General features: G+C 44.4%; 3 protein-coding genes and 1 pseudogene across 4 annotated transcripts; 2 read left to right on the top strand and 2 right to left on the bottom strand.

Annotated features, from left to right (window-relative positions):
• The first annotated feature begins 895 nt into the window (after positions 1–895).
• LOC136543156 (uncharacterized) lies at positions 896–4,115 on the top strand. The gene is made up of 4 exons (XM_066535692.1): positions 896–1,690; positions 1,799–2,599; positions 2,803–3,654; positions 3,807–4,115. The coding sequence occupies exons 1-4, from the start codon at positions 896–898 to the stop codon at positions 4,113–4,115; spliced, it is 2,757 nt and encodes a 918-aa protein (XP_066391789.1).
• A 3,685-nt stretch (positions 4,116–7,800) lies between these two features.
• Positions 7,801–9,276, bottom strand: LOC136541371 (IN2-2 protein-like; annotated as a pseudogene).
• Positions 9,277–10,627: 1,351 nt separating this feature from the next.
• Positions 10,628–11,443, bottom strand: LOC136541372 (probable aldo-keto reductase 1). 2 transcript variants are annotated; one of them, XM_066533216.1, is made up of 2 exons: positions 11,010–11,443; positions 10,628–10,905 (listed from the first exon to the last, which is right to left on the bottom strand). In XM_066533216.1, the coding sequence occupies exon 1, from the start codon at positions 11,328–11,330 to the stop codon at positions 11,040–11,042; it is 291 nt and encodes a 96-aa protein (XP_066389313.1). In that variant the 5' UTR covers positions 11,331–11,443; the 3' UTR covers positions 10,628–10,905; positions 11,010–11,039. The 2 variants fall into 2 exon arrangements, with proteins under 2 accessions (XP_066389313.1, XP_066389312.1); XM_066533215.1 differs by having other exon boundaries at positions 11,004–11,443.
• A 787-nt stretch (positions 11,444–12,230) lies between these two features.
• Positions 12,231–13,301, top strand: LOC136543157 (histone H3.2-like). The gene is made up of 2 exons (XM_066535693.1): positions 12,231–12,242; positions 13,038–13,301. The coding sequence occupies exons 1-2, from the start codon at positions 12,231–12,233 to the stop codon at positions 13,299–13,301; spliced, it is 276 nt and encodes a 91-aa protein (XP_066391790.1).
• The last annotated feature ends 297 nt before the right edge of the window (positions 13,302–13,598 follow it).

Consider the following 13,598-nt stretch of genomic DNA (forward strand, 5'->3'; position numbering starts at 1 on the left):
GTAATGGTGGCCCTCGTTGGGACCTTGAGCTCAAAGCTTTCATCAGAGAATACCAAGATTCTTGGGTTCCTAGTAAGAAGTCAACCTTTCAGACATCGGCTCGTTCTTTTGCGGAAGTTGTGAAATCAGTCCCCCTCTCGGGAGCTAACCGCATTCCTCTCCGTCGCTCAGCCTTGGACAGACTTGTTTTCCCAGAGCCAGAGCCCACAGTACGTCTTGGGCAGAAGTCAGCCATAGTAAGACAGAGTCACTCTCTTCTTGGCCATGGAAACAATGGGCCTGCCGAGAATTTTTCAAATTTGAATCTCAACTTGAATGTAGGCCAACCGCCAACTACCCAGTATCTTTCAGGAAACAACAGGCCCGGGATTTGCTCTCGATGTCTGTCCGATAAGCATTAAAGGCGCAGTTGCAAATCTATGATTAGATGCCACAAATGCATGCTTTTGGGACACATTGCGTTGAATTGCCTTGGGCAGAGCACTGTAGACAGTGGATTCAAGAGGCCCACAGTCAGCAATAAAGGAAAAGCTATTTGGACACAGCCCAGTGGGTTCTACAAAGCTCCAAGCGTGCATCTTGGGCCCGGAGTAAGCAGCCCACCTGCCTTCTCCTCGTTTGCACATTGGTGGATGGAGGGAATTAATCCTCAAGCTGCGACTAAGCCCCCAGCGCCACAAGAAATACCTTGGACTTTGCCTACTATTTCTATGAAGGGTGGGCCTAATCTAAATGAGACCCACATGACAGTTAACTAAGTCTGGCCGGCCCGTCGCCTTTGGAGAGGATTAACACCACTTCAACCCGCTGTACCAATGCTAGTCAAAGCTCAGAAGAAAACTTCAATTCCAGTTCCCAGCTGCATCACATTGATCATCACCTCGCACCTCAAGCCATGGCTTTCTTTGACATTTTCGGTTTAGGACAGCAAGCCATGCAGCAACAGCAAGATGTCAATCCCCAAAACCCCAACCAACTGCAGCAAGATCTACTGGGCGCAGCCCCAGCACAGCAACTGGCAGAGCAGATGGAAGCAGCCCAAGAACAGCAACTGGTAGGACAGGAAAACAATAACTGGCCTCGCTGGCCTCAGGAAATCCCAGCTCTGCAGACGCCTGTTTCACCTGTCCCAGAATTAGAGATCAACTTGAATGAGCCTCCAATGCCTATGATTCAAGATCTGAATGAGTTGCCACCAATGGAAGACTCCCAGGAGATGTTGATCCACCCAAACCAAGCAACATTGGATCAGCAGGTGGGGAAAATTCCAGAGATGCAGGAGATAATTCAGCATGCCCCAGCTATGACAGAAGAAGGACCCTTGGAAGCTTTGGAGGAGGTAGTTGAAAATCAGGTTGATATCCCTCACCTCCCCGAGCATCTGGTGAACTTTCTGCCTATGGAAATTCCTGAAAACGCATTGCTCAATGATATTGCTGGTAAAAATGATGAAGCTGAAAATGCAATGGACTGGCAGCAAGATAGTAACACTGTGATAAACAAAGTTCAGCTGGGCATAGTCAGAATTGAGCCTATTTGGTCTATCCCCCAGCCCATGATGGTCATAGATAAATGTATTTTACTCCCAGACAAGGTTGACACCCTCTCAGACAAGACAACAGTGGAACAGTTACATGACCAAGGACGCCAGAACTTTTTGGACATCAACCAGCCTCAGCCTCTTGAAGGGGTTTGTTTTGATAATGAAGAAATTCCCCTTGATCAGTTAGCGGAACCAGGGGAAGAGCAAGATAACCTGTTACAGAATCAAGAGTTGGTCCACTTAATTTCTTAGCAGCAAGATGAGGACATGGAGGAACAACACCAGATCGATCAGTACCACTTTTTAAACATTGGTTGTGCACCTACTAGCAATCTTGTTGTCGACCTAAGCTTTGAACAGTTCTCAAGGGCTAAGACAGCTGAGGCATTCAGAATTTGGGCAAGGTTTTTTGCTCCAGGAATAAACTCAGGCCCTATTTTTCAAATTTCAACTCCTTGGACAAACACTTTCACTGCCTGTCTGACATCACCAAATAACTTTGAGTGGGCAAAATCTTTTGCTGAATCTGGTGCTTTAAACTTTCTGGCAACAGATGAGGGTACAGTAGACTTCACAATCCCAAAGGTGTGTCCTAAGCAAGGTGGCTGCCCTGAGAAGATCCTTTCCTTCTGTCAGGTTACAGAGAAAATCAGAGAGCTCCAAGATGAGGAGACTAAAGAGGCTGCAACCAAAACAGCAAGAAAGAGACTGACAAGGAGAGATAGTCCCTTGGTGGACTCTGAAGTCAGAAGGAGCCCAAGAATAAAGCAGATTTGTCAGGGTTTCAAACAATCAGCTTGTTTTAACAAAAGATGTCTTTCCTGTGCCCCTGATCCACCTACTCTTAGCATCAAAATAATAAAGAAAATTGGTACTGATTTCTGCAAGGTGGACCAGAACCTCCTTTCTGATGAGGCTCTTCAAGTCAAGCGCCAAAAGCCAGGAACGGTGGGCAGAAAGAAAGGAGGTGACAACAAAAACAAGAATCCTGGGGGACAAGAAACCGGAGAAAGTAGCAACCTGTTCCAAGAGTCAGGAAAGGATGATAGCTCAGATGTTTAAATCTTTCAGTTGATGGTTGTTTGAACCCTGGTCAGAAAAAAAGTTGTTGAATCTTATCCAATCTATCAATGAATGCTACAAATTTTAGGGAATGGAAAATTTTATGTTGGAATGTGAGGGGATTAAACTCTGAAGTAAAATGGGACGCAATCAAAGACAAAGTCTTGCAATCGTCTTGTGACATTATCTGTTTTCAGGAAACAAAGAAGGAAATAATTGACATCCACTTTGTCAAGCAGATTTGCTCAAGTTACTTTGATGCTTTTGAATTCCTGCCCTCAGTTGGGGCCTCTGGTGGCTTGCTGGTTGCGTGGAAAAGAAACCTGTTTACTGGAAGTTTGATTTTCAATAATGCCTATGCAATGTCAGTGCAATTTACTTCAAATCACAATGACGAAGATTGGGTGCTCACCAATGTGTATTGTCCCTGTACTTGGCTCAAAAATACTGAGATGCCAGATGATATTAACTGGATAATTCTGAGAGACTTTAATTTGATAAGAAGACAAGAAAATAGAAATAAACCTGGGGGTAGCATTGAGGAAATATTTCTGTTTAATGAAGCTATGAGTGCCTTAGGCCTGACTGAAATACCTTTGCAAGGGAAAAAGTACACTTGGTCCAATATGCAAACACCACCTCTATTGGAAAAACTTGACTGGATTTTCACCCCAAATTCTTTGACTGTAATCTATCCAAACACCACTGTTAAAGGACTGACAAGAGAACCTTCAGATCACTGTCCATGTTTGGTAACAATCTCAACCTCAATCCCCAAAAGGAAGCTCTTCAGGTTTGAAAACTATTTGATGGCATTTGATGATTTCCACAATCTTATTCAAGAAGCCTGGAATACCTCTGCCCCTCAAGCTGATAGTGCAAAAAATATTTCTGCTAAGTTCAAAGCTCTAAGACAGAAAATTAAGAGCTGGCAGGCCAGTCTGTCAAGTTTAAAGGCCAATATAGCCAATGTCAAGCTCATCATTCAGTTTCTTGAGATCCTTGAAGAATATAGAGATCTAAGTGTACCAGAATGGAATTTCAGAGAAGTACTGAAAGATCATTTAGCTCACTTGCTCAAGCAACAAAACATTTATTGGAAGCAAAGGGGAACAATCAATGGACAAAGTTTGGGGATGCCTGTACTAAATTCTTCCATGCAAATGCAACAATCAAATATAGAAGAAATCTGATCACTCAGTTGCAAGATGAAAATGGTTCCCTCCTTGCTAATCATCATGACAAAGAATTTCTGCTGTGGCAGGCCTTCAAAGAAAGGATAGGCACTTCTGAATTCTCAGGTTTTGCATTTGATATAGAATTCTTCAAAAACAGTGTGGACTTCCCTCAGGATCTTGAGCTGGACTTCACAGATACAGAAATTGACAATGTTGTCAGAAACCTGCCCAACGATAAATTACCAGGACCTGATGGCTTTCAACAACGAGTTCCTCAAAAAATGCTGCCAATCATCAAAACTGATTTCTATAGGCTATTTATGGATTTTTAGAACAACTCAAATTGTCTGGGTAGCATAAATAGAGCTTTCATCAGTCTCATCCCAAAGACAGATGGTGCTCAGACTACTTCAGACTTTAGGCCAATCTCTCTGTTGAACACCTCAGTCAAGTTGATCACAAAAGTTCTTGCTAATAGGCTGCAGACTATTATCACTAGACTGATACACAAGAATCAATATGGCTTCATTAGACAAAGATCAATCCAAGATTGCTTGGCCTGGTCTTTTGAATACTTTCATTTATGCCATCATTCAAAAAAAGAGGTTGTCATACTAAAGCTGGATTTTGAAAAAGCTTTTGACAAAATTGAACATCAGGCAATTATAAAGATTATGCAAACTAAAGGGTTTGCAACAAGATGGGTTGCTTGGATTCAACAAATCCTCTCCACAGGGACTACTGAAGTCTTGCTAAATGGAGTGCCTGGGAAGACAATTCATTGCAGAAGAGGAGTTTGGCAAGGGGATCCTCTATCCCCCTTGCTCTTTATTCTAGCTGCAGATCTTCTTCAGTCAATGGTAAACAAAGCTAAAGATATGGGTTTGTTAAATCTTCTAATTCCCCTGAACTCCAACACTGACTTCCCCATGCTTCAATTATGCTGATGATACTTTGTTAATTCTTGAGGGAGATGCAAGGCAACTGTTTTTTCTGAAAACACTTTTGAGCTCATTCTATTCCTCAACTGATCTCAGAATCAATTTTAGCAAGTCCATGATGGTACCAATAAATATCTCTGAAGGGAAACTTGAGCTACTAGCTAGAACCTTTGGCTGTGCTACTGGCTCTTTCCCGTTTACTTATTTGGGGTTACCACTGGTAACCACTAAACCAAAGGTGGAACATTTCCTACCTCTGGTGAATAAGTGTGAGATGAGACTTGCTAGTGTTTCTACTTTTCTTTCACACGCTGGAAGATTGGAAATCACAAACACAATGCTTTCATCAATGCCAACCTTCTATTTGTGCAGTCTTGCCTTGCCCCCTACAGTGATTAAACAGATTGACAAGTACAGAAAACATTGTCTTTGGAGAGGATCTGAGGTAAACGCTAGAGGAATGCCTAAGGCAGCATGGAAAATGGTAACAACACCAAAGAAAGATGGAGGCCTGCGCATCATTGATCTCCAAAAGCAAAATGAAGCACTCCTGATGAAGAACCTCCACAAATTCTTCAACAAGCTGGACATCCCTTGGGTGCACTTAGTCTAGGAAAAACATTATAGAAATGGAAAACTGCCAGGAACACAAAGAAAGGGGAGCTTTTGGTGGAGAAATAATCTGAAGATACTGGAAAAATACAGAGAGTTAACTGTTGTGCAAGTTCAAAATGGACAGTCTTGTTTCCTTTGGGAAGATAATTGGATAGATGGATCTGTTAGAGCAGCCAAGCTAAAGTACCCAGAATTATTTTCCTTTGCAAAAAACTAACAACATTCCTATAAGCAATGCTCTGGTCAACAATCTGCCCAATCACCTGTTCCATTTACCACTGTCAACTATGGCCTTTTCACAACTTCAGGCACTGAGAGGAAACCAGGAAGATCTGAATGTAAATGAGGAGAATGACTTGTGGGGATATACATGGGGATCAAAAATTTTCTCAGCAACAAAAATTTATAGGAGGTTGATTGGACAACACCAAGTTCATCCTATTTTCAGATGGCTGTGGAAAACAATTTGCCAACCAAAACACAAGATCTTCTTTTCGTTGCTCTTAAAAGACAGGTTAAGCACACGGAACATCCTTAGGAGGAAGAACATGCATTTGGAGACATATAATTGTGAACTCCGTCAACTAGCAACAGAAGAAACACTCCACCATCTATTCCTAGAATGCCCCTTTGCAAGATCCTGCTGGGGAATTTTAAACTTAGATATACAACCTCAATCAAGCTTCCCAGAAGTGATCCTTTATTTCAGAGATCAACTGAATTCAGAATTCTTCCTAAATGCCGTCATTTTGATGTGCTGGACCATTTGCGGAGCAAGGAATGATGTAATTTTCAGAGGAATTGGCCCAAACATTCACAGCAGTAAATTATCCTTCAACAGAGAATTGGCATTAACTGTATAAGAGCAAAGGAAAGCATCTCTCAGACTTATAATCAATGGATTCAGAATTGGCCTTGACCAGACTTCTAGATAGTTTCTTTATTTTCTTTCTCTCTTTTTTGGTTTCTTGAGCTCTTTCTTTGTAATTCTTGTATTTCTCGAGCCTCTGTCTTTTAATAAATCTCCTGTAGGGGTTTAGGCCCCTACAGTTTTTATCAAAAAAATAAATCAATGGTCACAACGAGAAGAGCATGCAGAAGAACGAGGAGAAAACTTGCAACTTTCGGAGGACGGCAAAACTTGCAACTATCGGAGGACCGGTCGATTTAGACGCCGCACGCCCGCACGACTCCGTTAGTGGGAGCGCCGACGAGTAGGACCCCGACGCTGGAGCGTGCGGGAATCCTCCCCAACGCGGCCTGCGATAGTTTCCAGGGCTTGGGTCGCCGTGAAGACTCGATTTCTAATCTAGAAACGGTTTCTAGATGGTGCACAACCTGAGAAGATGTGGTCTGCAGTTTCATTGTTGTCTGCGCATACTTAGCATATCGATATCGCGTCCTGCAGGATGTTATTGCGGACAAGGGATGTCTTGCAATGTATCCTGTCCTGCGTAAGGAGCCATCCGAAGAACTTTACCCGGGGTGGGGCGAAGCTCTGCCATACAAATTTGAACATCGTAATTCCATTTGGACTGATTTTAGGGAGCATGTTATTTGGGGTTGGCCCATCAAAAATTTTGTTTGGGGTAACTTTTGTGCACATGTAACTCAGGCATAGCCCATTTTGGATTGGACCAAACTGAATTTAAGATTTTTTTTTTTTGCTTTGCATGTGGCCCAAGCCGATTGCCACATGATAATTAGGCCGGCCAAGCAGTTCGGCATGGCGCCCTTGCCCATTCGATCAATCATCACAGTCAAAACAATTCGACAAGGCCCACTCAAGCAATTGCATAACTTCATTTACACAAGCAATGAAGTTGAGGTAGGCTCGCCCGCTGCCTCTGGAAACATGTTCTCCCGTCTCGTAAATGCATTATGCTGTAGTGTTTGTGCCTCAAAGAATTAATATCAACATATCAAAAACCTTAGGGCCCTGTTTGGATGCCCAGTAATCGGGCCAAAACACCTGTAAATTACAGGCCCTATTTTTTTCCGGCGACATAGGCTGGAGTTTATTGTTTTCGATGACCGGTGAACCCACTTATTTTACATTTGGTTTGGCCCAAAACCGGTGTAAAAAAATGTCATCACCTAAGTTCTGAGAAAAAAATACGCTATTTGTCGGGCGCAGCTCGAGTCGAGCCGCTCGGTGACGACACCGCGAGGGCAAGGGTTTCTCCTTGCAGGGCGGTGTCCTCTGAACCACATGACCCGCACCTAGGGGTTTTATATACTGTTTTGATGAGTCTAGCTAATTAATTAAAGCCCTCTTATGAGGTTGCTGTGGTAATTAATCATGATCTACCCCAACACTACTACACCCCCATGTCTCTTAAATGGTTAAAATGGCCATGTTAAAAACAGAAAAAACCAAAGATTGGTCGAAATAATATCAGTAGCTTTGACTACCAAGTGGTCTACGGCCTACCAAAGGAGCAAGCGCTCGATACTTTTATTGCAACATTTATTTGGATATATGACATTGATAACCTCTACTTGCTAGCTAGCTAGTCTGAAAGCAGAAGTGCAGATAACATCAACACACAGGTAATAGTACATATGTTACATATCTAGTTGCTGCCTTTCCAAGACGACAGTGGAGGCGTCTCTGAATTTCTCAAGGTGTTGAGAAAGGTGCTGTGGTAGCGTTCACCTTGGACACCGTCGTCCATGGCAGCATAGGACTCGAGGTCGGCCATCTCCTCAGCCGTGAGATTCACCGACAGCGCTCCCAGGTTCTGGTTTAGGTTGGCGATCTTTGTGGTTCCAGGTATGGGGCAGACATCGCTTCCCTGATGGTGAACCCAAGCCAGCGCGAGCTGCGATGGTGTGCATCCTTTCCTTGCAGCCATCTGGCTCACACGCTCGAATATCAGCGCGTTCTTCTCCATGTTCTCTGGCTGAAATCTTGGTAGATTCTGAAAGATCATATCGAGAATGGCATTACATTCAGTACAAGATGAAGCACAATACATAGACTCTTGGAGTTGGATGCATCATGTATAGGTCACCGTACCTTGCGGAAATCGTCGTCTGGCAGCTCACTGACAAGTTTGGCTCCACTGGAGAAGAACCCTCTGCCCAGCGGACTGTATGCCACAATTCCAATTCCATGTTCTCTGAAAATTGACAGAACAGAAAGAGTTTCTGATCCATCCACAACAAACTGAGTTTTCCTTCCCTAGGTACCAAAGCAAACAATGTGGGGATATATTTGTACCTGCAGGTTGGGACTATATCTTATTCAGCATCTCTTGTCCATAGAGACCATTCCAGCTGGACAGCGGTGATTGGATGAACCGCGTGCGCTCTCCTGATCGTTGACACTGACGCTTCGGACAGCCCGATGTATTTCATCTTGCCTTCTTCAACCAGCATCTTGAGCTCACCCATCTGCATATATACATATATCATAGTTCAGAGAATTCAAGTATTAGTGCAACTTGTCAACGCATGAATGCAAAGCAAGTACTCGTACGCAACTAACTCACCGTGACCTCGATGGGCACAGTGGTGTCGATGCGGTGCTAGTAGTAGAGGTCGATGCAGTCGATACCGAGCCGCCGGAGGCTGCCCTCGCACGCCGCCCGCACGTACGCCAGGTCACCACTGAAGTTGGGCGCGCCGCCGAACTTGGTGGCCACCTGCACCTGCTCCCGCACAGCCCCACCGTGGAGTGCCTTGCCGATGAGGACCTCGTTGGTGTGCGGGCCGTAGATGTCAGAGGTGTCGAGGAAGGGGATCCCGGTCGCGATGGCGTGGCGGAGGAGCGCCACCATGTCGGCCTCGGGCTTGCGCTCGCCATATGCCGCTGACATGCCACTGCGACCCCAGATTCATCGTGCGTGGCCGCGACGGCGAGACACACCCCAGAGCTGGTGCTGCCGCCTTGATATTGCTCTACGTTTCTCTTGTTCGCGCTGGGTGCACGGTGCAGTAGTAGGCCGTAGTGCGGTTGTTGTCGCGTTCCCGTGTGCACGGCTATTTGTAGTTTGTAGAACCCTGCAGCTGGCGTCAAGGAGTGTGTCTGATGGGCTACGTGTGTGCACGGGACTTTACAAAATATTGAAAGCCGGCCACACATAAAAGTCCAGCAAAAGGGCCCACCAGATAACTAGTGTAGGCAAGAGGTTTCTCAGTAACCGCCACATCTTTTTTTTTTTTTTTGCCAATTATCTCTAAGCCACACATATGATAAAAGCATTTCTTGAATGGTTGATATAAGACCGTGAAAGCAGCATATATGCAAAGGTAGCCAACCAAAGGAGTAATCCCGAGCATATATGCTGAGCATATATGCTGCTTTCACGGTCTTATATCAACCATGTGGCACTCGACAAATAATTTCATTTTTTTCTTTTCTGACCTTGAAACTTTTTCTACTCTCCACATACAACATGTGGTACTCCATGTTAAAATTTGGTATATTTCTGGATCAGTTTGCTATATTTAATTAATTTATTGCATTTGTACGAATTTTTTGGTATAAGTCAAATTTCAACCGCAAGTGATTCAAATAATAGAATAAAATGAGTAGAAAAATGATATTCATGTTATTGAGTCTAGTGTGAGGCCTTAACCAGGAAATGAATATTTTTTTCGAACATCTTGTTCAGAAAACACGACCACAAACGTGTGGCCGATTGGTTTTTAAATTCTAAAAAAAGCAAACGAAGTCTGAAAATCATGAGAGTTGTCATGATGTGATGATATCATACATGGAGGCAGTGGTAAAAAATTAAGAAGGCTTCGCATAATTTGTCACGTACGATGCTTACAAACCGAAGCATCTTAGAAGAAAAATCGTAGCGTTGAGAAGGATTCGGTAAGATTTGGAGTCAAAGTGACGATCGAATTGATGTTTGGCTTCAAAACTTTTTGTATAGACAATAGAAAACATAGATTGTTTCATGTGAAATTTTGGTAATTTTTTTAATCTGTTTGATAATTTTAATTTAATAAGTGAAATTATAGAATTTTAATTGATACAAATTAAATTTGAGCTGTAATTGCATAAAATAATGAAATAATATTCGTAGAAAAATCAAATATATATTGTTGAGTCAATTTGATAAGGTATTTTCAAAGTCTATCGAAAAAAAGAATGGCATTACATTCAGTACAAGATGAAGCACAATACATAGACTCTTGGAGTTGGATGCATCATGTATAGGTCACCGTACCTTGCGGAAATCGTCGTCTGGCAGCTCACTGACAAGTTTGGCTCCACTGGAGAAGAACCCTCTGCCCAGCGGACTGTATGCCACAATTCCAATTCCATGTTCTCTGAAAATTGACAGAACAGAAAGAGTTTCTGATCCATCCACAACAAACTGAGTTTTCCTTCCCTAGGTACCAAAGCAAACAATGTGGGGATATATTTGTACCTGCAGGTTGGGACTATATCTTATTCAGCATCTCTTGTCCATAGAGACCATTCCAGCTGGACAGCGGTGATTGGATGAACCGCGTGCGCTCTCCTGATCGTTGACACTGACGCTTCGGACAGCCCGATGTATTTCATCTTGCCTTCTTCAACCAGCATCTTGAGCTCACCCATCTGCATATATACATATATCATAGTTCAGAGAATTCAAGTATTAGTGCAACTTGTCAACGCATGAATGCAAAGCAAGTACTCGTACGCAACTAACTCACCGTGACCTCGATGGGCACAGTGGTGTCGATGCGGTGCTAGTAGTAGAGGTCGATGCAGTCGATACCGAGCCGCCGGAGGCTGCCCTCGCACGCCGCCCGCACGTACGCCAGGTCACCACTGAAGTTGGGCGCGCCGCCGAACTTGGTGGCCACCTGCACCTGCTCCCGCACAGCCCCACCGTGGAGTGCCTTGCCGATGAGGACCTCGTTGGTGTGCGGGCCGTAGATGTCAGAGGTGTCGAGGAAGGGGATCCCGGTCGCGATGGCGTGGCGGAGGAGCGCCACCATGTCGGCCTCGGGCTTGCGCTCGCCATATGCCGCTGACATGCCACTGCGACCCCAGATTCATCGTGCGTGGCCGCGACGGCGAGACACACCCCAGAGCTGGTGCTGCCGCCTTGATATTGCTCTACGTTTCTCTTGTTCGCGCTGGGTGCACGGTGCAGTAGTAGGCCGTAGTGCGGTTGTTGTCGCGTTCCCGTGTGCACGGCTATTTGTAGTTTGTAGAACCCTGCAGCTGGCGTCAAGGAGTGTGTCTGATGGGCTACGTGTGTGCACGGGACTTTACAAAATATTGAAAGCCGGCCACACATAAAAGTCCAGCAAAAGGGCCCACCAGATAACTAGTGTAGGCAAGAGGTTTCTCAGTAACCGCCACATCTTTTTTTTTTTTTTTGCCAATTATCTCTAAGCCACACATATGATAAAAGCATTTCTTGAATGGTTGATATAAGACCGTGAAAGCAGCATATATGCAAAGGTAGCCAACCAAAGGAGTAATCCCGAGCATATATGCTGAGCATATATGCTGCTTTCACGGTCTTATATCAACCATGTGGCACTCGACAAATAATTTCATTTTTTTCTTTTCTGACCTTGAAACTTTTTCTACTCTCCACATACAACATGTGGTACTCCATGTTAAAATTTGGTATATTTCTGGATCAGTTTGCTATATTTAATTAATTTATTGCATTTGTACGAATTTTTTGGTATAAGTCAAATTTCAACCGCAAGTGATTCAAATAATAGAATAAAATGAGTAGAAAAATGATATTCATGTTATTGAGTCTAGTGTGAGGCCTTAACCAGGAAATGAATATTTTTTTCGAACATCTTGTTCAGAAAACACGACCACAAACGTGTGGCCGATTGGTTTTTAAATTCTAAAAAAAGCAAACGAAGTCTGAAAATCATGAGAGTTGTCATGATGTGATGATATCATACATGGAGGCAGTGGTAAAAAATTAAGAAGGCTTCGCATAATTTGTCACGTACGATGCTTACAAACCGAAGCATCTTAGAAGAAAAATCGTAGCGTTGAGAAGGATTCGGTAAGATTTGGAGTCAAAGTGACGATCGAATTGATGTTTGGCTTCAAAACTTTTTGTATAGACAATAGAAAACATAGATTGTTTCATGTGAAATTTTGGTAATTTTTTTAATCTGTTTGATAATTTTAATTTAATAAGTGAAATTATAGAATTTTAATTGATACAAATTAAATTTGAGCTGTAATTGCATAAAATAATGAAATAATATTCGTAGAAAAATCAAATATATATTGTTGAGTCAATTTGATAAGGTATTTTCAAAGTCTATCGAAAAAAAGAAAAACACGTTATGAAAAAAAGGAAAAGAAAGAAAATGAAAAAAGCGGGGTTTGCCGTGTGCCCTATCTGACACTTGGCCCCGATCTGATACTCGGCAAACCCTGCTTTGCCGAGTGTCAGATCTTGGACCCTCGGCAAAGATTCTTCGTGTACAGCGCGACACGGGCAAGGCGGCCGGCAGGGGCCACACAAGCGGATCGCGATCCGTGGCAGTGTGGCAGAAGCCATCCCCACCATCAAATCCACCCTGATCCAAGGGCTCCCCTATCGCCGAAACCCATTTCCTCTTCCGCCCCGCCCCCCCACCAGCGCTGGCGTTGCGGCCGCGCTCCCCGGATCCCCCCAATTTTTTTGCCCAAACCGCGGCCGAGCCCAAATCACCCGCCCCTCCACTCCCAACCCGATGGCCCGCACGAAGTAGACGGCGCGCAAGTCCACCGGCAGCAAGGCCCCGCGGAAGCAGCTGGCGACCAAGGCAGCGCGCAAGTTGGCCTCGGCGACCGGCGGCGTGAAGAAGCCGCACTGCTTCCGCTCGGGCACCGTCGCGCTGCGCGAGATCCGCAAGTACCAGAAGAGCACAGAGCTGCTCATCCGCAAGCTCCCGTTCCAGCGCCTGGTCCGCGAGATCGCGCAGGACTTCAAGACCGACCTCCGCTTCCAGTCCTCCGCCGTCGCCGCGCTGTAGGAGGCCACAGAGGCCTACCTCGTCAGGCTCTTCGAGGACACCAACCTCTGCCTAGGTGTTTTCGCTCGCCACGCTTCATTGTATCTGCTACATAGGTGTTTAGGCTCTGTTCTCGTCATGTTCTAGGTCTGGGTTTTGGATCTGTTCTCGTCATGTTCTAGGTCTGCGTTGTTCAAAAGTTTGTAGTTTTGTACTGTGTGTTAATTCTATCAATGAACTATGCCTACCTGTTTCAGAGAAATGCACTGATGTATGTTTCTCTTCACGATGTGGTTACTGATGATGGTGCCTCCTTTC

Source organism: Miscanthus floridulus, chromosome 3, assembly GCF_019320115.1.
Source record: "Miscanthus floridulus cultivar M001 chromosome 3, ASM1932011v1, whole genome shotgun sequence".
Classification (NCBI taxonomy): domain Eukaryota; kingdom Viridiplantae; phylum Streptophyta; class Magnoliopsida; order Poales; family Poaceae; genus Miscanthus; species Miscanthus floridulus.